The sequence below is a fragment of the Taudactylus pleione genome, unplaced genomic scaffold (genome assembly GCF_031769625.1).
Source record: "Taudactylus pleione unplaced genomic scaffold, aTauple2 ptg000154l, whole genome shotgun sequence".
In the NCBI taxonomy this organism is placed as follows: domain Eukaryota; kingdom Metazoa; phylum Chordata; class Amphibia; order Anura; family Myobatrachidae; genus Taudactylus; species Taudactylus pleione.
The window spans coordinates 20378608-20402098 of NW_028284556.1; the positions used below are offsets into that span (position 1 = coordinate 20378608).

General features: G+C 44.1%; 1 protein-coding gene across 1 annotated transcript in view; it reads right to left on the minus strand.

Annotated features, from left to right (window-relative positions):
* Positions 1-260: 260 nt before the first annotated feature.
* LOC148521933 (sulfotransferase 6B1-like) overlaps positions 261-23491 on the minus strand; it is a 43296-nt gene continuing 20065 nt past the window's right edge. The window contains exons 4-7 of the mRNA XM_088474499.1: positions 13360-13486; positions 7753-7844; positions 5065-5221; positions 261-391 (exon numbers count right to left, since the gene is read on the minus strand). Of these exons, the coding sequence (XP_088330625.1) occupies positions 261-391; positions 5065-5221; positions 7753-7844; positions 13360-13486 (507 nt within the window). The remainder of the gene's footprint in view (positions 392-5064; positions 5222-7752; positions 7845-13359; positions 13487-23491) is intronic.

The following is a 23491-nucleotide window of genomic DNA, read 5'->3' on the forward strand; positions in this document are numbered from 1 at the left end:
CAGCCCTCGACTCTACCGCTGAAGGACCCAGCAGGCAAGATCCTGCACAAGTATTGAAAAATAGGGACATTCCTGGCATCGGCGGATAATTTCTTTTAAAACTGGGACTTTCCCTGGAAACTAGAAATAATTGATAACTATGGCCTACGGCAACATTTCCTATTCAATATTTAACTGCATGCAAAAGACATCTTGTTTACACATGATATAATAGATTGCCAACATAGACAGGTTATTTTTATTTAGTCATTGCAGTACATCTACCATTTGCAGTATACATTATACTTCAACATGTCTCCAAGCTTTGTTCCTGCTAAGCACTCTTCAAACTTTGCATCCATTTCTTCACTTTGAGCTTTTGTGAAATGGTTTTTCCAATCTCCAATTTCACCTTGAAAAAAAACATTATCAACTATTAGTTTAGTTTGATGCTTCACACATAACTATATTGTAACTTTACTTTTTCAGTACCAATAGACCCCAACCAACTTTTATGTGCCAACAACATATATGAGTGTCACCCCTCACTCCACCATACTATACCTGATATCAATGAGCTGAAATTGCCAACTTAAGTCTCTTTCGGTGCTGAAAGTTTGAAATCCCTGACCTCATTTAAATTATACTGTTGAGGAGGCCAAGTTATACTGCAAGCTTCAGTTCGGTTCTTATGGGCAATTAATTTATTTGCCATAATGTTAAAGACTTAGTAGAGATAAGACAAGCTTTCAAAACTACTCCATGAAATTTTTGCTTCACTGCACAATCGGATGTAAAAGATTGCACATTTTACAGGTGGTAGTTGGCATTACGTGTTCCCACCACTATGAATGAAACCATCTGCTCTGTTGGGAAACTCAATCGTAATAAACTTTGCTCAACTCTAATAGTAAAGTTGAAAAAAAAACATATCCCTCAACTACAGTAATTCAATTTTTTGTTATTAGAATTGTTTTGAAGACAAAGCCTAACCCCAGTGCAATTACCAATGTTTAGGCAACATTTTACACACTAAGTAGTATGGAGGAAGCCTGTGAAAAATATATCAATATTAAGAAAACAAATAATAAAGAAGTAAAACTGCACTAACATTGTTACTGAAATACAGATGAGTAATAGATAGATCACCAGCACGGGTACAATTGTCAGTTGGTATAGAGCAACCATGTAAAGAGGAGCTCTCTAAGGGGTCTATGTACTAAGCCTTGGAGATATATAAAGTGGACCGAGATAAAGTGCTAACCAATCAGTTCCAAACTGTCATTTTTCAAACACAGCCTGTAAAGTGATAGGAGCTGATTGGTTGGTAATTTATCCCCATCCACTCTACTTCTCTCCAAGAGAATGTGGAATGTCAGTTTGGTCTGAAAGGGCCAAGACAGGTCAGAGTCATGGTGAGCAGGATACACCAGGGTGAATACTGGTTGGAGGCACAAAAAAAGACAAATCCAAATTATTAATCATATATAAATGCAACTTTATTGGTTTAAAAGCATGGAGTCTTGTAATGAATATGCACACTGGTATTAGGCACAATTCTAGGTAAGTCCTACAAGTTTTATATACTGTAGTGCAACTTTGGTTCATTTTTGGGGCGTGGGTCCCCCTGGATTGCCTTTGTTGATCTGTTTCAGGGCACCGCATTATAACACATTTTTTCTTTATAACACATTTTAACCCTTCACTGTTTGTTTATTATATATGTACCTCACTTTTTATTTTCATTCTTTATATGCAGCAGTAGCTGCTCCTAACTATCTCTTTCACACTGCACTTTTCTTACTATTTCGGTGCACTGGGGCGGCTTAGCTGGGCTAGTTTGGGGGTGTCCTGTGCTCTGGATTTGAATCGTAGTATGTTAGGGACCTACCCTACAGAGGTTACCTGGATATGGTGGGTAGGCCCATAACCTTGGCCAAGATTATGCTAAAAACCTCTATTGATTGCAAAATTTTATTGCATTTATATATTATTAATAATTTGGAGTTGTGCACCTGAGATTTGTCTTTTTTTGTGCCTGCAATTAGTCTCATCAGGTAGCACCTCCCATTATATATATATATATGTTCAGGGTGTGCAGTCCAGAAATCTTTCCTATATACTCCATTTAATGTGCTTTATTGCACACCTGAGGGAAAGGAGACGCCCTCAGTCTGGATTAGCACCCCTACTTTATTGGTTTAAAAGCATGGAGTCTTGTAATGAATATGCACACTAGTATTAGGCACAATTCTAGGTAAGTCCTACAAGTTTTATATACTGTAGTGCAACTTTGGTTCATTTTTGGGTCGTGGGTCCCCCTGGATTGCCTTTGTTGATCTGTTTCAGGGCACCGCATTATAACACATTTTTCCTTTATAACACATTTTAACCCTTCACTGTTTGTTTATTATATATGTACCTCACTTTTTATTTTCATTCTTTACATGCAGCAGTAGCTGCTCCTAACTCTCTCTTTCACACTGCACTTTTCTTACTATGGCGGTGCCCTGGGGCGGCTTAGCTGGGCTAGTTTGGGGGTGTCCTGTGCTCTGGATTTGAATCGTAGTATGTTAGGGACCTACCCTACAGAGGTTACCTGGATATGGTGGGTAGGCCCATAACCTTGGCCAAGATTATGCTAAAAACCTCTATTGATTGCAAAATTTTATTGCATTTATATATTATTAATAATTTGGAGTTGTGCACCTGAGATTTGTCTTTTTTTGTGCCTGCAATTAGTCTCATCAGGTAGCACCTCCCATTATATATATATATATGTTCAGGGTGTGCAGTCCAGAAATCTTTCCTATATACTCCATTTAATGTGCTTTATTGCACACCTGAGGGAAAGGAGACGCCCTCAGTCTGGATTAGCACCCCTACTTTATTGGTTTAAAAGCATGGAGTCTTGTAATGAATATGCACACTGGTATTAGGCACAATTCTAGGTAAGTCCTACAAGTTTTATATACTGTAGTGCAACTTTGGTTCATTTTTGGGGCGTGGGTCCCCCTGGATTGCCTTTGTTGATCTGTTTCAGGGCACCGCATTATAACACATTTTTCCTTTATAACACATTTTAACCCTTCACTGTTTGTTTATTATATATGTACCTCACTTTTTATTTTCATTCTTTATATGCAGCAGTAGCTGCTCCTAACTATCTCTTTCACACTGCACTTTTCTTACTATGGCGGTGCCCTGGGGCGGCTTAGCTGGGCTAGTTTGGGGGTGTCCTGTGCTCTGGATTTGAATCATAGTATGTTAGGGACCTACCCTACAGAGGTTACCTGGATATGATGGGTAGGCCCTTAACCTTGGCCAAGATTATGCTAAAAACCTCTATTGATTGCAAAATTTTATTGCATTTATATATTATTAATAATTTGGAGTTGTGCACCTGAGATTTGTCTTTTTTTGTGCCTGCAATTAGTCTCATCAGGTAGCACCTCCCATTATATATATATATATATATGTTCAGGGTGTGCAGTCCAGAAATCTTTCCTGAATACTGGTTGGGGAATAAGGCAAAGACTTCCAGACACTAAAATATTTGGTAAGCTTATTGAAATGTTTATATGCTACATTTTAATCAGGGAGGATTCACTTAGACCTATTAACATCCATTGTCTCGGCTATGAGTGGTGGATTTATGGCAGAGATGCCGACATTCTGGCTGCCCTTTCCGAAGGGGCAGCCAGCTCGGCAAAATTGGGGGGCATAGCCTGCGTTTGTAGTCGGAGCAGGGGGCGTGATCATGCAATCATGTCATTTTGACCCAAAATGACTAAAAAATGCAGAGAATCCCGGCATTGTGAAGCGGGGGGGCGCATCATTCTCATATGATTGCCGGGGGCGGGGCAGGAGGGGTCGGCAGCTGCCAGGAGAGTTGCCTGCCTTTCCGGGGGGCCGTTAGCGGCACCCGATTTTCAGGAGGCTCCCGGCCAAATCGGGAGGGTAGGCAAGTAATGGGCAAAAAATAATTAATGATTAACAATTAATAATTAATGGGCAAAAAATAAGATTGTTTATAGAGCTTTATATTGATCTACGGCATTTCAAATTTGACATGATATTAAGCAAGCAAGACAACTGTAGAATCATAGTGCATAGTAGTGCCCCCTCTTTTTATTTAAACTTTAAGATCTGCTTTCACATTGCTTACAATTAAAGACAGCCTTAAATTACATTTGAAAAAAACTCTGTAACACAACATGTTGTATATAACTATCACAGTCTGCATTCATGCTCTCTAACTTTGCACAGTGGGGCTTAAATATTAATTTGAGAGTGCAAATGCATGGTACAAATGTACATATCAGAAAACATGTGTTAGGAATACTTTAGTTTTCATCTAAATTATCTTTAAAATGACTTCCTTATGCATTTTGTTTTGGTAAAATAATAATGATAATATTATTTATATAGCACTCTCTTCAATAGTACTCAAGGCACTTACTTACCCCACATTGTTTCAATATCTGATCACCAGAAAGATTAAATACTTCAGATAAACATTATCTTGATTAAATAAGTGTATACTTTCTTAGATAACCTGTAGGCAGGACAGGGTTATCAGATCAGCAATGAATGCAATGTATATATTTGATGTAACAATATATTGCGTTATCATACGCCGGATCGTGCAGTGTGTACGGCGCGTGTGATGTATCTTTAAATCACATCGCACCTTCGCTGGGTCACACCATCATATGTGTACAGCTTTACTAAGAACAAAATGTTGGCATGGTTAGAGGTTTTAATATGATCAGGCCTACTGTAATTACAAGATACAATTTACACTTGCAAAGCAACACAAATGGCAGTTAATATGTATGCAAATAAATGGCAAAGAAGATTTAATTGTGATAAAACTAAAATTAAAATTACTGTATATGGAACTTATTTCAAACATTCAAATCAGTTCAGCTTTGTTGGGCTATAATCTCCCATCAGTACTAGCAAAAAGACATCATATGTTACAGTATCTGCACTAGCTTGCCTTAAACCAAGTGTTGAAAATTGTTAACTTGCGTTATAACTGATGTAATTTTTTTTTTAGACTTTCATTTGATCTTTTACCTTTTCTAAAGAGAACTTTTGCAAAATCCCCATGAGTTTCATTGGAGTTCTCCTTCATAGATTTAAATGTTCCCTTTTCAGCAATAAGTTTCACTTGTTCCTCAGTCAGAGAGAGCCCAAAGAATTCTGATATCTTCTTAACTGAACCTTCCAGATCCTGCACATGAAATTCAGACACTTCATGAAAATAAAGTATTGTACCGCTGTACTCTGTAATGTAGCTATACATCGGCAAACAACTTCCAAATTTAGAGAAGGTTATAATTTGGTAAAGTTTTTATCTTAACAGTATTTCCAGCAAGTCTAGTGGACTTGTCACTTTTGGTCTATGCTAGAAAATAAGATAAGGCTTTGTCAGAGCCGGATGTAGGCCCCAGCTGTTTCTCTACATGGTGACTTTAGTCATGCTGTCAACTGAATAATCCCAAACTCATGATATTAGCAATTAAAGCAGTGGGTGTGTTGTCAAGTTGGGATGGCACAATTGACAGTGATAATGGGAAGGTACTTGAGGTTTGTGTTGCTGATTAATACTTTTCTCCTCATTCCCACACAAAACAATTTCATATAATTACAATCTAAATCCTTGTAACTCCCACCTGCAAAAATACAAGGACTTCATGACAGAACCGTCCTAAGGCATCTAATATTGTGTGTAACTTCATTATCTATCATTGTTACCATCATCCATTATTTACATAGAGCCTCAAAATTCTGCAGCTCCCCCCTCCCTCCCCGCCGTCGTTCATCACTGGTCAGCATTGGCAAATGTGTATACACTTGCCGATGCCGGCACCCGCACCGGGCCCTCCGCTGACAATGTCGCTGCATACACACATCGTCTAGTGTGTATACAGCTTTAGTCATACTAATGCATCTGTAACGCTGTTTGAATGTGCTAAGTAACACTTAAAAAAAACACATTACATTTAAAATACATATTTTTTTGGAGTACAGAGACCCTAAGATGAATTAAAAATATATGTTTTATCCTACAGTTTTTCTTCATTAAGGCATGTTTTCTATCGATATAATTAAATGAACGCCTGCTCCATCCATTAAAACACATTAAAAAATATATTTTAGAGTCAAATAAATTAATCAAAATGTACTTGCTTTATACAAGTGGTACAGCCAGGCAGTACTATTTTTCAGCAGGAACAAGCAGGATCTCAAGGCCCGATTCAGACCCGGGCGCTAAGCCGCGGATGCATGCTATGGGTGATTGTCGCCCGCCTGCATGCATTGCATTGCAGTGCGCGTGTGCGAACCAGTCACTGCGATCGGGAATAGTGCACTCATTGGGGGTCATTCAGACCCACTCGTGAGCGGCAGTACGCTCGCAAGTGGGTCGATGTTCCCCACTGCGCATGCGCACGACGGAGGGAGCTCCGTCGTGCGCATGCACGAGACCCGGCGAGCGAAGGACTTTCCATCGCTTCGGGTCTCGCACCCAAGGGGGCGTGCTGTCGATGTTGATTGACAGCACGCCCCCTTTGGTGGGCGTGCCGTGGGCGTGCCTGCCAGACAGAGGCGTTCCTATGGGAAAGCCTACCGTCTGAAGCCGGCCCCACTGACATCACTAGTGATGTCAATGGAAGTGATTTTGGCTCTGATAGAGCCAAAATCACTCCTGGCCTTGCGGTTGAGAAACCCGAGCACAGGGTTTCACTCGCAAGTCCGATGGTCTCGATGGTCAAGACCATCGCGACCATCTTGTTGGACGCTCGTATATGCTGTGGGTGGTGACCCACAGCTATATGAGCGTCCAGGAGGAAGCTCCATTTTAATAGAGGTGGGCCCTGATTCAGAGCGAGCGCTCTGGTCAGAGCGTCCGGCTCTGAATCAGGGCCATAGTACACAGACTTAGCGCTACTTTGAGTGACAGATAGTGCCCTTTGTGATAACAGGGGACGGTGCTTGTGAACGGGGGAGTGGTGCTGGGAACGCAGGTGTGTCACGGGTGTCAAAACGGAGATTTAAGGATGTGCATAATTAGCATGGAAGCGACATTGTACATGTCACCACGTTGTATTTCAGCCTGCAGTGATCGCAGTGCTTGCGGTGGGGTAGGGTCTACCTCATGCGCTGCGTGCAGCTCAGATGGTTCTCGATGGTTCTGATTAATAATACACTTCCTGGAGATGACGTATGCTAAGAGAGAAAAGTGGGCGTCTTTATACTGCCGTTGCTCTCTGAAACATAGAGGGCATCTTTACACCAGACAGCGCGATCGCGGAATTTGCATACCAGGCCCCTTTTGACAGCGAGGGAGCGCAACTTAGCGTCCGGGTCTGAATCGACCCCTCAGATCCTGAACCTCTCATTAACTATTACATAATATCTTGGGCCTAAATGCAAGAATACGGTTGGGTAATATGTTGGGATCTTTGAATTCCTATGCCATGTTGTCTACACAGTCCACAAGGACAGCAATGAAATACAAAATAGAAGAACGTACAAAACTACAGAAAAACATGTATTCTCAGGTTCTGAGTCACAGCCACATTCCAAATAAATTGAAATGCCCCAGTATTTTAGGGTCCTGTGTCCAGTTACTTGTCCTGTAACCCTATAAAAAGTTTGGTGTGCAGTGAAAAAAAAAGTGTGGCCTGCTTGATGATCATTACTTAAAGTAGTAAAATTATACTTTTAAACAAAAACATCAGTGGGCTGAACACAATTTACCTCCTTCATATTTTCAAAGGTCATCAACAAAACTCTTTTATTCAGATGTTTGTTCCAAGCAACAGCATGATCAAAATAGGATCCCCAGACAACTGAAATCAATTACAATTGAATGAGTAGAATAATATCTGTTTTACCAAAAATAAATAAGTTATTTTTAAGATTTAACTATGACATTCAAACCACTTTTAGTCAGTGCTTGTAGAGTGCACCGATATATCTGTGTATTTTTTACAAACATCCTCTTGGAATTTTTGTATATTTTATTCTTTCCTAATATAGGAACTTGTAATTGAGTTTAATTAACATGATTATATAGCATTTGGATTTATTTGAAGAACATATTAGGATGCACTGTTCTAAAAGAAGCAAGACTCTATAACTCCAATACCAACTCCTGTGTCCTGGGTCTCCACAACTCCAACACCTACTACTCCTGTATCCTGGAATTCACAACTCCAACATCTATTTTTCTATCCTGGCCTCCACAACACCACATAATTCTGTATCCTAAAAATCCACAACTCCACATAGTCATCCTGGGTCACCATAACTACAACACCATATCTTTTATACAGGAACTCCACGACTCCAGCACATAGTAATCCTGTGTCCTGGATCTCCACAACTACAAAATCTTCTACTGTGTCCTGGAACTCCACAACTCCAGCACCTAGTGATCATGTATCGTGGCTCTGCCACTCCAAACTCTTCTCCTGTATCCTGGAACTTCAGAACCCCAGCACATAATCATCCTGTACTCTGGGTCTCCACAACTCTAACATATTCTCCTGTATCCTGGAATTCCACAACTTCAGCACCTACTCCTCCTGTTTCCTACAACTCCACAACTCCAACACCTACTCCTCCTGTATCTCTGGGATTCACAACTCCAACACCTACTTCTATATCCTGGCCTCCACAACTCCACATAATTCTGTATCCTAAAACTCCACAACTCAACATAGTCATCCTGGGTCACCACAACTTCAACAAAATATATTTTATCCTGGAACTCCATGACTCCAGCAACTAGTAATCCTGTATCATGGATCTTCACAACTACAAAATCTTCTTCTGTATCCTGGAACTCCTCAACTCCAGCACCTAGTCATCATGTATCTTGGGCTCCGCAACTACAACACCTTCTCCTGTATCCTGGAATTCCACAACTTCAGCACCTACTCCTCCTGTTTCCTACAACTCCAACACCTACTCCTCCTGTTTCCTACAACTCCACAACTCAACACCTACTCCTGTATTCTGGAACTCCACAACTACAGCACCTACTCCTCCTGTATCATGGAACTTGACAACTCCAATACTTACTCCTGTATCCTGGAACTCCACAACTACAGCACTTACTCCTCCTGTATCATGTAACTTCACAACTCCAGTACTTACTTCTGTATCCCGGAACCCCTGGTCACCACCCAGGAATGCCTAGTACATTCCAGAGTCAGTGTGGCTCAATCTGGACTGCGTATCAGTACAGACACACAGTGGGACGCTTGCGCCATGCAACTTTTTAGAGATTTAAACACATATGCAGTCACAGGAAATTGCTAGTTTATGTGAACATTGGTATTGCATCTGCATCAGAATCAGTCCTTAAATTAACATTTTCATTATTCAGGTTTTGCATGTTTAATTTAACTTGATTATATAGTCAAGAAACTAAAGAGATTAACAGTGTGACTTCTACAGGTTACAGGTTTTCCCAGAACAATCCTCTTTTTTCCACAGGAAAGCATCAATTCCAAATGTTTATTTTACCTACAGTAGTTAATTACAATACCTATAATATTATCTAACCACACACTATATAAACATACAGTATGAAGACTCGATGCTGTGTAACAAATCAACTCCTAATGAAAAGTAGGGCATATGGACATGTTCTGCCAAAATAGGATACAATACTATGGTGAAATCAAAATCAAGAAAACCCTACAGAGGTGTACTGGAGTGGGTTGGGTATGGGTTGCCGGTAGTTGAGATCCCGGCGGTCAGAATACTGATGCCAGGATCCCGACAGGGTTAACATACCGACATTTGTTGGTTGGTATTCTAACCCACCCCCTTACCCTACCCTAACATTCTCTTCCTGGTGCCTAACCCTAACCTTCCTCCCTAGTGCCTGAACCTAACTCCCCCCACCACGCACCCTTACCCTAACCCTCTCCCCTTATTGCCTAACCCTAACCCTCCCCCTAGTGCCTAATCCTAATCCCGCACCCTAACCCTCCCTCTAACCCCTGATACATACCTTTGGGATGTCGACGGTCGGTATTCTGGAGCCGGGATTTCGACTGCTGTCGGGTTTCCGGCGCCGGTATTTAGACCATCGGCATCCCATCAGCCAGGGTGCTGATTACATCCCTACTGAAGTTTATGTTTTGTGAGGATATTCAAAAGTAGAATTTTTCTTCCACCATCTCCAGGTTGTATATGTGAGCTGTAATGTAGAGATAAAGGCCGCCTTTCCAAGTGCTGCTGTCACCATCTGTAACATTCTCATATTCTATAACTGTCTGTCACATTTATTCCAGGCTTCATTGAGTCACTAAAACAATGTAGTTCCAGATCAGTTCTGGGGAAGCAAAATACAGCAAAGCAAAGGGGTACTGTATATCTATATATTAATGTAAATTTGGAAGGAAGAACATTGCTTTTCCATGATTTACTTAATATTTACTCTCATCAAGTTTCCACGGCTGTCTACTCAGAGACTTCAGTGGAAGTCAGTATATAGCTGTGGTGCACATGCATAGTAATACAATTAATAATTTAATTGTGTCTTGTGCGCAACTTTTTCCCATTCTCTGGGCCTGATTCAGCAGCGGATGCATATGCAATCAAAACTGCAAATGCTTGTGGATCACAGTTGCTATAATATGCTGATGCTTAACAAAGCACAGCCGACATAAAGACGTCCAAGCTGCCTTCTCATATCTGTCCAATGTCGCTCTTCTGTGTAAACATCGGTACCATCGATGTACATCGGGCAGTCACGCAGCATTTACAACAAGTCTTAGCAGCTGCAGACATTGCAAGTCTCCCTGCACGCAGAGAGCTCTCATGCTGCGTTAGCTATTGCAGTGGCTAATTTATGCACGCCCATGAAATGGTGTATAAACGGACAGACACACCTGAGTTTTTCTGACCACCACCTGTCGCCACCCCCAAATGCTGACAGCCTGTCACTCACTTTGCGATGGATTCACCTGTGCGTCAGTCATCCCAGTGCGATCGCCGTGCATGCGCAGTGCAGCTTAGATGCATATGCGATGACAAACAATCGCTCGATCTACGTCTGTGATCACAATTGCATTCACTACTGAATCAGGCCCTCTGTTCACTAAATGTAAGTCTCTGTTGATGTGGTGGAGGTCAGCTCTATTCCATTCTTGGGTTGATTAGCAAAATTGTCATAGCGCCATTCTGCGAGATTCCCTTACATCTCTAGGTAGTGTCTGATTTAAAGGATCGATGGTGACCAGACAGTAAGTGAGCTTTTCTTGTTTAACTTATCCTACTAAAAGTCAATTATCTTTTAATAAAAAACTTTGCCTGTATCAAAACACTAACTTTTTCATTCTGTTGGTGATTCATCAAACACCATCCTGTTTGGAAAATAGTGACGTAGCTACATATCCACTCATTATGCAAACAGAATGCAGAACTGCTAACTTGTGAAATTAAAAACTTCTGACACATTTGACCATGCCCCAATTCATTCTTGATGATGAACAACCTCACACTGCTCCCCATACATTTATTTTAACCAGCAAGAAAAATGAGACTGATAGCTCACAAACAGATTTGTTGTGCATTGGACAGTCTATACCAATTTTCTTTCTTAAAGAAAAATGTACAGGTCAAAGTAGAAATTCAGTCATAGGAAACAGGAAGTCCCTCAATAGGGTATACAGACACTATACACTTTTAAGGGAGTATACCAAATGAAAAAGGGGAATCCTATAGTGGTACTACCAAATGTGTTAAAAGGGAGGATGTCATCCTCCAACTCATGGATCAAAAGGTAAGAAGAAAGATTCTACTTCTGACGAAGCTGTGGGTCTTCCATAGCGAAACGGGTCAAGAACCCTATAGAATATCTATTTGAATCTTTGTTGGGATTATCTTCGATCCACCAAGACCAGCTACTGAGTGCCATCTCTGACCAGCCAATTGGACCCTGTGGACATCTGTCAACTATGCAAAGGATGTTTTGCTAAAGTTTTAGTGGAGAACCTTCTTCACCTGGTAATCACAACTTTACCTTTCTGGGCATTACAAAGGATGGGTTATCTCGCATTCAAACACAGCTTGTTTTTATCTTTGCTTATTTAAGTGACTAGGGGCTCTATTTATTAACATTATTTTTACTAAAATAAAGTGAAAAAGGGTGTTTTCACACCCTTTTCACATTATTTTAGTTTCACCTCTAGTTATTACAGGGCAATTGGAGTAGAATTAGTAAAATTCTACTCCAACCCCCAGTATCACTTATTTTTAGTAAAGCAGATCACATTTCCCATAATTGTAATGGGAAATGTGATCTGTGTGCAAGTTACTAAAAATAAATTGTAAAAAAATACCGGGGGAAGCCCTGTGATAATAACGCCACCTGGAGGTGGCATTATCCAGGGTCTCCCCCGGTTACCGGGCTCCCACTCTGCTCTAACGGGGAGAGCAGAGGCGGGAGCCGGTACCAGTAATCAGCTATGTGGTCTAAGTAGACCGCAAGCTGATTACTGTAAAAAAAAGAAAAAAAAATTAAACATTTTTTTTTTCCTTATCTGAATCCAGGGACCGGTGATTGGGCCTCCGGTGATGGCTCCTCTCCGGTCAGCTGGTCTCCCACAGTGCACTGCTGCCCGGTCATCAGGTGATCGGGTCCCAGTGCAGTATGGGAGATCACCTGATCGGGAAGCCTGGAGAAGATCACCGGAGGCCAGGAGGTGCAGGTAAGTGTAATGAAGGGAGGGGGGGTCGCGGGGTCCGCGATCGCGGGGGGTGGGGCTTAGCGCCGGGGGCGGGGCTTAGCATCGGTGGGGGGTAGTAGCGACGGTGGGTCGGCGCATGCGCGGGCTCTTAGTCGCGGTATTTTTTCCGAAAATACAGCGACTAGAGTGCGGATGGGATCCGCAGGGACAGAGCTTTATCGCAAGCTCTGTCCCTGCAAGGGATTTATAGTAAATCCCTGTGATATTGCCTGAATTCGCAATGCGAATTCACTCGGTAATATCACACTACAATCCGCATTCAATATGCGGATTGTAGTAAATAGAGCCCTAGGACTCCTACAGTATAATTTGGCAACAGGTCCACCTGGAGATGTTTTATGACCCATGACCCATTGATCCCAAACATCAACCCTCATAAATTGAGCATTGCAATGTTTAATTAACATATTTAATACACTGTTTATATGCCTGAATAAATTGTTCATATGTTTATCTGTATGCATTATGTATTAATGGATTAATCGTACTTGCCCTGCTCCCTTATTTGATTTTTTAACGAAGATTCGCCATAAGGAAAAAATGCAGTGAATTATTATGAAAAAACATAAGATGTTTTGTTTCATTAATACAATACCTTTTCCAGCCATGAAGTCTGGGAAAAACACATCCCAGGAGCTATAGCTGGGGATAAGTGGATTGTTTTTATAGAAATGAAACATTGATGCTGCTGTATCTTTTGGATTGCGGAACACCACCAGCATCTGTCAGAATACATAATAAACACTACAAGTATTTTGTTAGAGAAGTTAGAGTGCATCCCGTCAATCTTCCCTGAAACTATAACCAAGGAATTAAAGTTGAAAATTACATTTGATATGATACAGTATATAACAGGAAGTTTTGTGTCTTATCTATGGTTTATTATTAACTTAATTATTTGACTTTACTTTCCATATCACAATGTATTTGATAATGCCAATCCTTCTGATAGTAAATACACTGTGTCAAGTGCCAGACTCCTGTGTCCTGATTTTACCATGGACACGTGCCCCCTCCTTCCCATCTAACCTGCAATGCTCCTTTTCCTATGATTCAGACTCTTGTTTAATTCAAATTAATAAATTGGAATTGGTTAATGCAGGGGCATAGACAGAACTTTGTGGGCCCTATAGCAACATTTTGAAGGGGCCCCTTCTAAAGAGACACCTCCCTCTACACAAGTCGTTCATTTTATGTGCCATAATAAGGCCTTGGTTAATTGTATGCCCCATAGTAGTGCCCTAGTTCATTTTATGAACTATAGTGGTGCCCTAGATAATGTTATGCCCCATAGTAGTGCTCTAGTTCACATTGTACCACATAGTCCCCCCAGTTCATACTATGCCACATTGTAGTGCCACAAATTAACAATATGCCATATTGTACTGATGTCAGTACACATGCCACACAGTTCACATTATGCCATACAGCACTTAACAGACATATCCGGGAACCTGGTAGACAACTTTATGACCTGGGTGCAGTTGAGTCATGCCCCAGAGGTGTACCCCTAAGCCTCTGGGCCCCATAACAATGGCACCCCCTGCACCCACTATATAGATACACCCATGAGTTAATGCTTTACTTTGCTTGGCATGTAGTATGGGGTTGATATTATGGTCTGAGCAAACTTCAGTTCATATGGATGTCTCAGGTTTTTCCTTTCCAAATTATGGGAACACTAGCTGAGTAAATATCTCAACAATACACATTATTCTTACCCAGCATTCCCAGTCCACAAAGGGATAACCCACCCAATGTTTTCCAATGCCAGTCCTCAGGGAACCCTAACAGTGCATGTTTTATAGATCTCCTCTCAAAATCAGAAGTGAAATAATTAGCATCACCTGTAGATCTTTAAAATGTGTAAGTCAGTAATGAATACACCTGTGCTTCAGTGCAGATTATAGAAAATATGCAGCGCTAGGATTCCCTGAGGACTAGAGTTGGGAAACTATGGGATAACCGAAGCAAAGTATTCCTAAATGCATTGTCATGGAGTAAATACAAATACATACAGTACTAGATTTGTTGAGTTGGCGAAGTCAGAGATGACATTTTCTAGAAGTATTGCAATGTGTATTCATGGTGTGGGAGGGGGGGATTCAATTAGGCGCAGGGTTTACCCCACATCTACTGTAATTGATCGTGCTGCCCGATTCAAATGACCCCAGGCAGGATTTTTTTCTCCCAGCCACGGAAAATAGATCTGTGTTGACATGCACATTTTGCATTTTAATGTGCAGTGAAACTCATTGATTTACACGCAGAATCGATGGGTTAGCATACATTAACCCCTGGTTTACCCCGTGGGGAAAAGGATAATAAATGTAATAGATATTTCCCGTGCAGCATGTTCAATAAGCTGCGGGGTATATACTAGGGGTGAGCGGGTTCGGATTTCTGAAACCCGAACCCCCCGAGCCCCCCCGATCCGAGGCCGATCCGAGTCAGGCTCGACTTTTCCCGCCTGACTCGGATCTGAAATCGAGGCAAAACGTCATCATCCCGCCTTCCGGGTCTCGCGGGTTTTGGATGCTATATAAGGTACCCGCGTTGGCGCCATTTTCTCACTTGGCTGTGGACAGTGAAGAGGGAGGGTGGGAGTTAGGGTTGGCTGGGCTGTGTAGTGTAGTGTAGTGCAGTGTAGTGTTGTGCTGTGCTGTGCTGTGCTGCGCTGTGCTGCTGTTGTCCATAGGGGCTGTGTCCACTCCAAAGTCCTGTGCAGTGTCCCAGTTCTAAAGGGGTGCTGTAGTGTTGTCCAGGGGGTGCTCTGTCCATCAGGGGTGCTCCCCCCAAGTGCAAAAAAATTAATATTTTTTCTGTGTTTGTGAATTGTGTGCACTGTGGCTGCACGTGCATCAACAAAGGAGCAGCGTCAAGCGTGCGCCTGTGTCCCATAAGTAAAGGGCCGGCTGGCTTGTCCGATAAAGGGTGCTGTAACCCCCAAAGTACACTCCAAACAAAATAAAAAAAATATTTTCTGTGTTTGTGAATTGTGTGCACTGTGGCTGCACGTGCATCAACAAAGGAGCAGCGCCAAGCGTGCACCTGTGTCCCATAAGTAAAGGGCCGGCTGGCTTGTCCGTTAAAGGGTGTTGTAACCCCCAAAGTACACTCCAAACAAAATTAAAAAATATTTTCTGTGTTTGTGAATTGTGTGTGCAGTAGCCGCATGTGCACCAACAAAGTAGTGCCAAGCGTGCGCCTGTGTCATAAGTAAAGGGCCGGCTGGCTTGACCTTTAAAGGGTGCTGTAACCCCCAAAGTACACTCCAAACAAAATAAAAAAATATTTTCTGTGTTTGTGAATTGTGTGCACTGTGGCTGCACGTGCATCAACAAAGGAGCAACGCCAAGTAAAGGGCCGGCTGGCTTGACCGTTAAAGGGTGCTGTAACCCCCAAAGGGCACTCCATACAAAATTAAAAAATATTTTCTGTGTTTGTGTGCGCCTTAGCCGCTAGTATATATCAATATGACTTAAATGGAGGACCAAACTTTCTCCGATAAAAATAAAATAGGGAAAGATCAAGAACCACTTCCTCCTAGTGCTGAAGCTGCTGCCACTAGTCATGACATAGACGATAACATGCCATCAACGTCGTCTGCCAAGGCCGATGCCCAATGTCATAGTATAGGGCACATACAATCCCAAATGACAAAGTTCAGGAAAATGACCTTGAAAAAAACATTTAAATCATCTGAAGAGAAACGTAAACTTGCCAATATGCCATTTACGACATGGAGTGGCAAGGAATGGCTAAGGTCTTTCCCTATGTTCATGACTAGTGGTTCAGCTTCACATGACGATGGAAGCCCTCCTCCCACTAAAAAAATGCAATGAGTTAAGCTGGCAAAAGCACAGCGAGGAACTGTGCGTTCTAAGGAGATATCACAAATCCCCAAGGAGAGTCCAAGTGTGGTGACGGTTGCTATGCCTGCCCTTCCCAGCACTGGACGGGAAGAGGTGGCTCTTTCCACCATTTGCATGCCCCCTGCAAGTGCTGAAAGGAGCACCCACAGTGCACTTGCTGATATGCAAATTGAAGATGTCACTGTTGAAGTACAACAGGATGAGGATACTGGTGTAGCTGGCGCTGAGGAGGAAGTTGGCGAGGAGGATTCTGATGGTGATGTGGTTTGTTTAAATCAGGCTCCGGGGGAGACAGTTGTTGTCCGTGGGATGAAAAAGCCCTTCACGGTCATGCCTGGGCAGAAGACCAAACATTCCACCTCTTTGGTCTGGCAATATTTCTATCCAAATCCGGACAACAACTGTCTTGCCATATGTACCATATGTAAAGGTGAAATAAGTAGGGGTAGGGACGTTAACCACCTAGGAACATCCTCCCTTATACGGCACCTGCAGTGCATTCATAAAAAGTTACTGTCAAGTTCAGAAACTTTGGCTAAGACGGTAAGCAGTCCAGGGACACCTAAATCCCGTTGTCCTGTTGTATCCAAGCACCTGCAAACCACACCGTCAACTCCCTCCTCGTCAATTTCCTCCTTAGTCAGGATCGGAAGTAGTCCTTCAGGCCATGTCACTGGCATGACTGACTCTCCTATCCGGGATTCCTCCGGAGGATCCTGCATTGCTACGCCTCCTGCTGCTGCTGCTGTTGCTGCTGCTGGGAGTCGTTCATCATCCCAGAGAGGAAGTAGGAACACCACTACTTTTACTAAACAATTGACCCTCCAACAGTCCTTAGCGAGGAGGATGAAGTACGACAGCAGTCATCCTGATGCAAAACGTATAACTGAGGCCTTGACTGCTATGTTGGTGTTAGACGTGCGTCCGGTATCCGCCATTAGTGCAGTGGGATTTAGACAATTGATGGAGGTAGTGTGTCCCCGGTTCCAAATCCCCTCTAGATTCCACTTCACTAGGCAGGCGATACCGAGACTGTACAGAAACGTCAGAAAAAGTGTCCTCAGTGTCCTGAAAAATGCGGTTGTACCCAATGTCCACTTAACCACGGACATGTGGACAAGTGGAACAGGGCAGACTAAGGACTATATGACTGTGATAGCCCACTGGGTAGATGTATCACCTTACGCAGCAACAGTAGCAGCGTCACCAGTAGCAGCATCTCAGAAACACCAGCTCGTTCCAAGGCAGGCTACGCTGTGTATCACCGGTTTCAGTAAGAGGGACACCGCCGACAACCTCTTAGAGAAACTGAGGGAAATCATCGCCCCGTGGCTTACCCCACTTAGACTCTCCTGGGGATTTGTGATATCTGACAATGCCACCAATATTGTGCGGGCATTACATCTGGGCAAATTCCAGCATGTCCCCTATTTTGGTCACACAATAAACTTGGTGGTGCAGAATTTTCTGAAAAGCGATAGGGGCGTGCAGGAGATGCTTTGGGTGGCCCAAAAAATTTCTGCCCACTTTCACCATTCAGCAACTGCGTGTCGAAGACTGGAGCACCAGCAAACACTCTTGAACCTGCCCCACCATTACCTGAAGCAAGAGGTTGTGATGCGGTGGAACTCAACCCTCTATATGCTTCAGAGGATGGAGGAGCAGCAAAAGGCCATTCAAGCCTATACATCCACCTATGACATAGGCAAAGGAGGGGGTATGCACCTGACTCAAGCGCAGTGGAGAATGATTTCCGTGTTGTGCAAGGTTCTCCAGTCCTTCAAACTTGCCACACGTGAAGTCAGTTCAGACACTGCCAGCTTGAGTCAGGTCATTCCCCTCATCAGGCTTTTGCAGAAGCAGCTGGAGAAAGTGAAGGAGGAGCTAAGATTCTGCTCGGCATATGGGACTTGTGGATGAAGCCCTGCAGAGGTGCAAAGACCTGCTGGTGAAAACACTATCAGCTGAAGCGGAAAGTGACACGTCAAGAGCTCCTTCTTCATTTTCTCCCGCAACTGGGGCTGCCAGGAAAAAACTTAGGTATCCTAAGCAACCCGCTGGCGGTGATGCAGGGCAGGCAGGACCAAGTTTTGACATCTGGTCCGGACTGAAGGACCTGGCAATAATTTCTGACATGTCTACTGTCACTACATATGATACTGTCACCATTGACAGAATGGTGGAGGATTACATCGGTGACAGCATCCAAGTAGGCATGTCAGACAGTCCATACCTGTACTGGCAGGAAAAAGAGGCAATTTGGAGGCCCCTGTACAAACTGGCTCTATTTTACCTGAGTTGCCCCCCCTCCAGTGTGTACTCCGAAAGAGTGTTTAGTGCAGCCGGGAACCTTGTCAGTGAATGGCGTAGGAGGTTGCTTCCACAAAATGTGGAGAAGATGATGTTCTTGACCTGTGGCGGTGGATTCCAGTGGGGACGAGTTAATACTCTGTGAGGATGAGGATGTACACAACACTGAAGAGGGTGAGGAATTGGTGGACGAGGAGTATGAGGACGACATCTTGCCTCCGTAGAGCTAGTTTGTTTAGGGACAGATTAATTGCCAACTTGTTTTGTGGGGCCCAAACGAACCAATCATTTCAGCCACAGTTGTGTGGCAGACCCTGGCGCTGAAATGATTGCTTTGTTAAAGTGTGCATGTCCTGTTTATACAACATAAGGGTGGGAGGGAGGGCCCAAGGACAATTCCATCTTGCACCTCTTTTTTTTCTTTGCATTATGTACTGTTTGGGGCCTAGTTTTTCAAACTGCCATCCTGTCTGCCACTGCAGTGTCACTCCTAGATGGGCCACGTGTTTGTGCCGCCCACTCGTGTCGCTTAGCATAGTCATCCATCTACCTCGGTGCAACCTTTTGGACATAAAAACACTATTGTGAGGTGTGAGGTGTTCAGAATAGACTGGAAATGAGTGGAAATTAAGGTTTTTGAGGTTAATAATAGCATAGGAGCAGAAAAATCAACACATTCTGTGATTTTAGCTGTTTTTATGCTTTTTAAAAAAAAAATACAGATCCAAAACACAAAACCCAGAACCCAAAACACCGAAGGGTGGTTTTGGCAAAACCAATCCAGATCCAAAACACGAAGAAAGATCCAGATCCAAAACCAAAACACAAAACACGAAAAGTGGCCGGTGCACACCCTTAGTATATACTGCGACTAATTGAATTCCCTCCATAGTTTCCCTGATACAGTATACTGTCACACCTATGTCACAGCATGTACAAGTATAAGCTACACTGTCATATTAGCAGTTTTAGCCAAGGAAACTCAGGTCTTTTAGTCTAGTTTCCTTGCACATGGCAGGGAGAAATAGCATTGTGCTCCTGTCACAGGCAGTGGCGTCACTATGGGGGTGCGGGGGGGGGGGGGATGGGCCACCCCGGGTATCACCCTGTTGCACTCGGCTTCTGTCACATAGAAGGCAGGCACTAGTCCCCAGGGGCAGCCAAGCATGTCCGGGGATGCTGGGCACGCACCCCGGAGTGACGGTATCGGAAGTTCCCGCAAGGCCACATCCCCTTTGTGATAGGACACACCCCCGTTTATGGTATACTACACCCTCTTTTTGGGCGCAGTGGGTGTGGTATACTATAAAGGTGATGCCATTGGTCACAGGAGAGCTGAAAAGCTTTACGACAGAGCTAATAGTGTCATTAAATAAAATGGTGCTATTTGTACTAAGATTCCATAAACCACTGAAACCAGATACCTGCTTTGTCTTCTAAGCTGTTCTAGATAATTGACAGCTAGAAGCTAATTGGTTGCTGAATTTGTGTACATAACACCATATTATATAACAAGCCCAACAGAACAGATCAAATCCAGTCTGACAGTTCCCATAGAGTAACACATCATGGCAATTCACTAAACAGTGCAAAAACTAGTAGAATACTGTATATCATACTTTAGAAAGAGAAATTTGGTGATCCACAGGTGCAATGTTTCCTTAAAAATAAGCAGTCTGGGAAATCTAGAGTTAAGTGGCAAGTGAGGACTCCACCCTGAAGGGTTCCATTCACAATCTCTAGTAAGTTATACTTTAAGATTCTTAATATTTAAATTAAGTTTGAGGAAAAATAAGCATCCCGGTTTTGTTATGGGTTTTGCTGGATACTGTAGTTAGGGGGTTAAGGGTTTAGAGGGTGTAGCTAGGATCTGTCAGTTAGAAATATAGGCCTATGATAGCACAGAGGTGGGCAAGGCCTCCCCCATTTCATATAAAAAGCCAAGTTTGAGCAGCTATTTTCCTCTTGGCAGTTTGATTTCAAGCCTCACTAAGTACCACATCATTTGAATACACTCCTTTCTGTATACTTTCCTCTTCTTTAAGATTTTTCTTTACCTCTGTTTCCCACTTATCCCTTTTCTTTCCAGTGTTTCTCTCCCTCCCTATACCTTCTCCTAGCAGCATTTCTCTCCCTCCCTATCCCTTCTCATACCAGTGTTTCTCTCCCTCCCTATCCTTTCTCCTAGCAGCATTTCTCTCCCTCCCTATCCCTTCTCATACCATTGTTTCTCCCCCTCCCTATCCTTTCTCCTAGCAGCATTTCTCTTCCTCCATATCCCTTCTCATACCATTGTTTCTCTCCCTCCCTATACCTTCTCCTAGCAGCATTTCTCTCCCTCCCTATCCTTTCTCATACCATTGTTTCTCTCCCTCCCTATACCTTCTCCTAGCAGCATTTCTCTCCCTCCCTATCCTTTCTCATACCATTGTTTCTCTCCCTCCCTATACCTTCTCCTAGCAGCATTTCTCTCCCTCCCTATCCCTTCTCATACGATTGTTTCTCTCTCTCCCTATCCTTTCTCTTAGCAGCATTTCTCTCCTTCCCTAACCTTTTGTCCACCACTATTCCCCCCTCCAGCTGCCCAATTCCACCACTTCTCTTTATCCCGCTCTTCCACTGTTGTTTCCAGCCCAGTTATGCCCCGTCCCCGCCGATCAGCACCCCGTCACCGCCACTTGGTTGAGGCAGCCAGGCCTCTCTCAACCGCGGCCCCAGCTCCAACCAGGCATGGCACCGCGATGCCACGCCTGGGGCATCTAGTGCGCGTGCCGGAGGTTCTGGAGCTAGAGCTCCGTCCCCCTCAGCACTTACCGCATGGTTGGCTGGAGGTGCCGCTGGCAGCTCTGGCGCCTCTCGCCTGGCCGCTACACAGGTCCCGGCAGCAGTGCTGTTGCCTGCTAGCCCCGCCCACAAGGCCCCGGTGGTCATCTTACATGCCGCGCAGCGCACCAGCGCCTCTCTCCCCCCCGCAGCAGCCCATCCCCTGCAACCCATGTAATAGGAGCAAGTGGGCTCAGTTCCCCCCTCCTTTTTAGCTACAGGGGGTCACCATCCCCTGCACATTACAGGGCACCCAGCACCCCCATGGCAGTGTATTCTGCCCCTCCCTCTCCAGCCATTTGTCATGTGGGTTCTTTATACTCAGGCAGCCCGCACGCACAGGGGCTCCAGAACCCCCCCTTTACTACAGACTGGATGGTCTCCTTATTTTACTGCCACTGGGCAGCAATACAACTTGCCCATAATGGCCCCTCCTTACGCCCCCACTCCCTTGATGTTGCCACAGGCTCCCCTGCATAATGTTTTAAACACCAGTTTGCACACGACCCCCTAGCATTGGGGGCTGCAGGATTTTTTCAGCTTTACCAGCAGTTCCCCTGCAACCCCGCGGGTTTTCCTGCAATGGTCCCACCTATGCCACCTGGCCCAGTGCACCCTCCACTCCCCCCACCACCGCCGCCCAAGGCACAGGTGTCCCAACCCCCCCCACTCCTTCTGGTCCGCACCCGGCAGTCGACCCACCTCCACCTCCTTCTCACACTGTCGTTTTGAGCCCTCAGATTCCTGTTCCGGTGATTTCCGCGTCTATGCAAGTCGAATCGGTGCCAGTTGGCACGGAGGCGTCGTCGATTCAAGCCGTGGTGGGCGCACCGCGCAGCAAGGGACAGGAATTATCCGGACAATTGGCAGTGGCTGGACCGTCTTCTGCTGGAACTAGTGAGCATGCTGTTATGCCACGGCGCAGCGCTCCCTCCACGACTTCTGATTCTTCCAATAGTTCTTCTAGCTTAGCAGGCAGGCTGCGTAAATTTATGAAATACTTGGCGCAGAAGTTTAAAGGGAAAAAAGGTAGCCCAAAGAGAGCTAAAGTGGTGTCCGCCTCTAAAGTGCCAGACGCAGCTGGGGACATGGTGCATTGCACAAATACGTCTATTCTTAGAGGCTTGCGGTCAAAAGTACGGGAAAGAATTAGAAGAGGCAAATTTGTAGACATGTTTGCCATTACTGCAGACGATAAAAAGGCGCTGGATCAGGCAAAGTCAGCGGGGGCAGGGGCCGAGGAGGCTAGACGGTCATATACAAATTGGTTGACTGGAATGTACGTTTTCGCTGCATGTTATTTAGAAACCACGCCGGGCGAATACATGAATGTATTGAAGTACATGCAGTTAGTACATGGCATGAGTAACTCAGCTAAAGGAAATGCCTGGTGTCACTATGACGAAACCTTCAGGAAAAAACAGGAAGGTGATGATGTATTCCAATTTGGCTTCAAAGATGTTGAAGTCTGGCTGGAAGTCACCCAGCAGAATAAAGCGCACACGGAGGTATACACGGCCAGGAAGCATACTTTTCCAGGGCGTTCCACCCCAGCAGGGGTCTGTCGCGGAAAATGCTATGCTTTCAATAATGCCCAATGCAGCAGAGGTGCAGGGTGTAGATATAGGCACATCTGCATGTTGTGCGGTAGCGGTCATCCAGCCAAAGATTTTCACCGTTTGGGAAGTGACGGTGCAGGTAGAGGGGAGCAACGCGGGG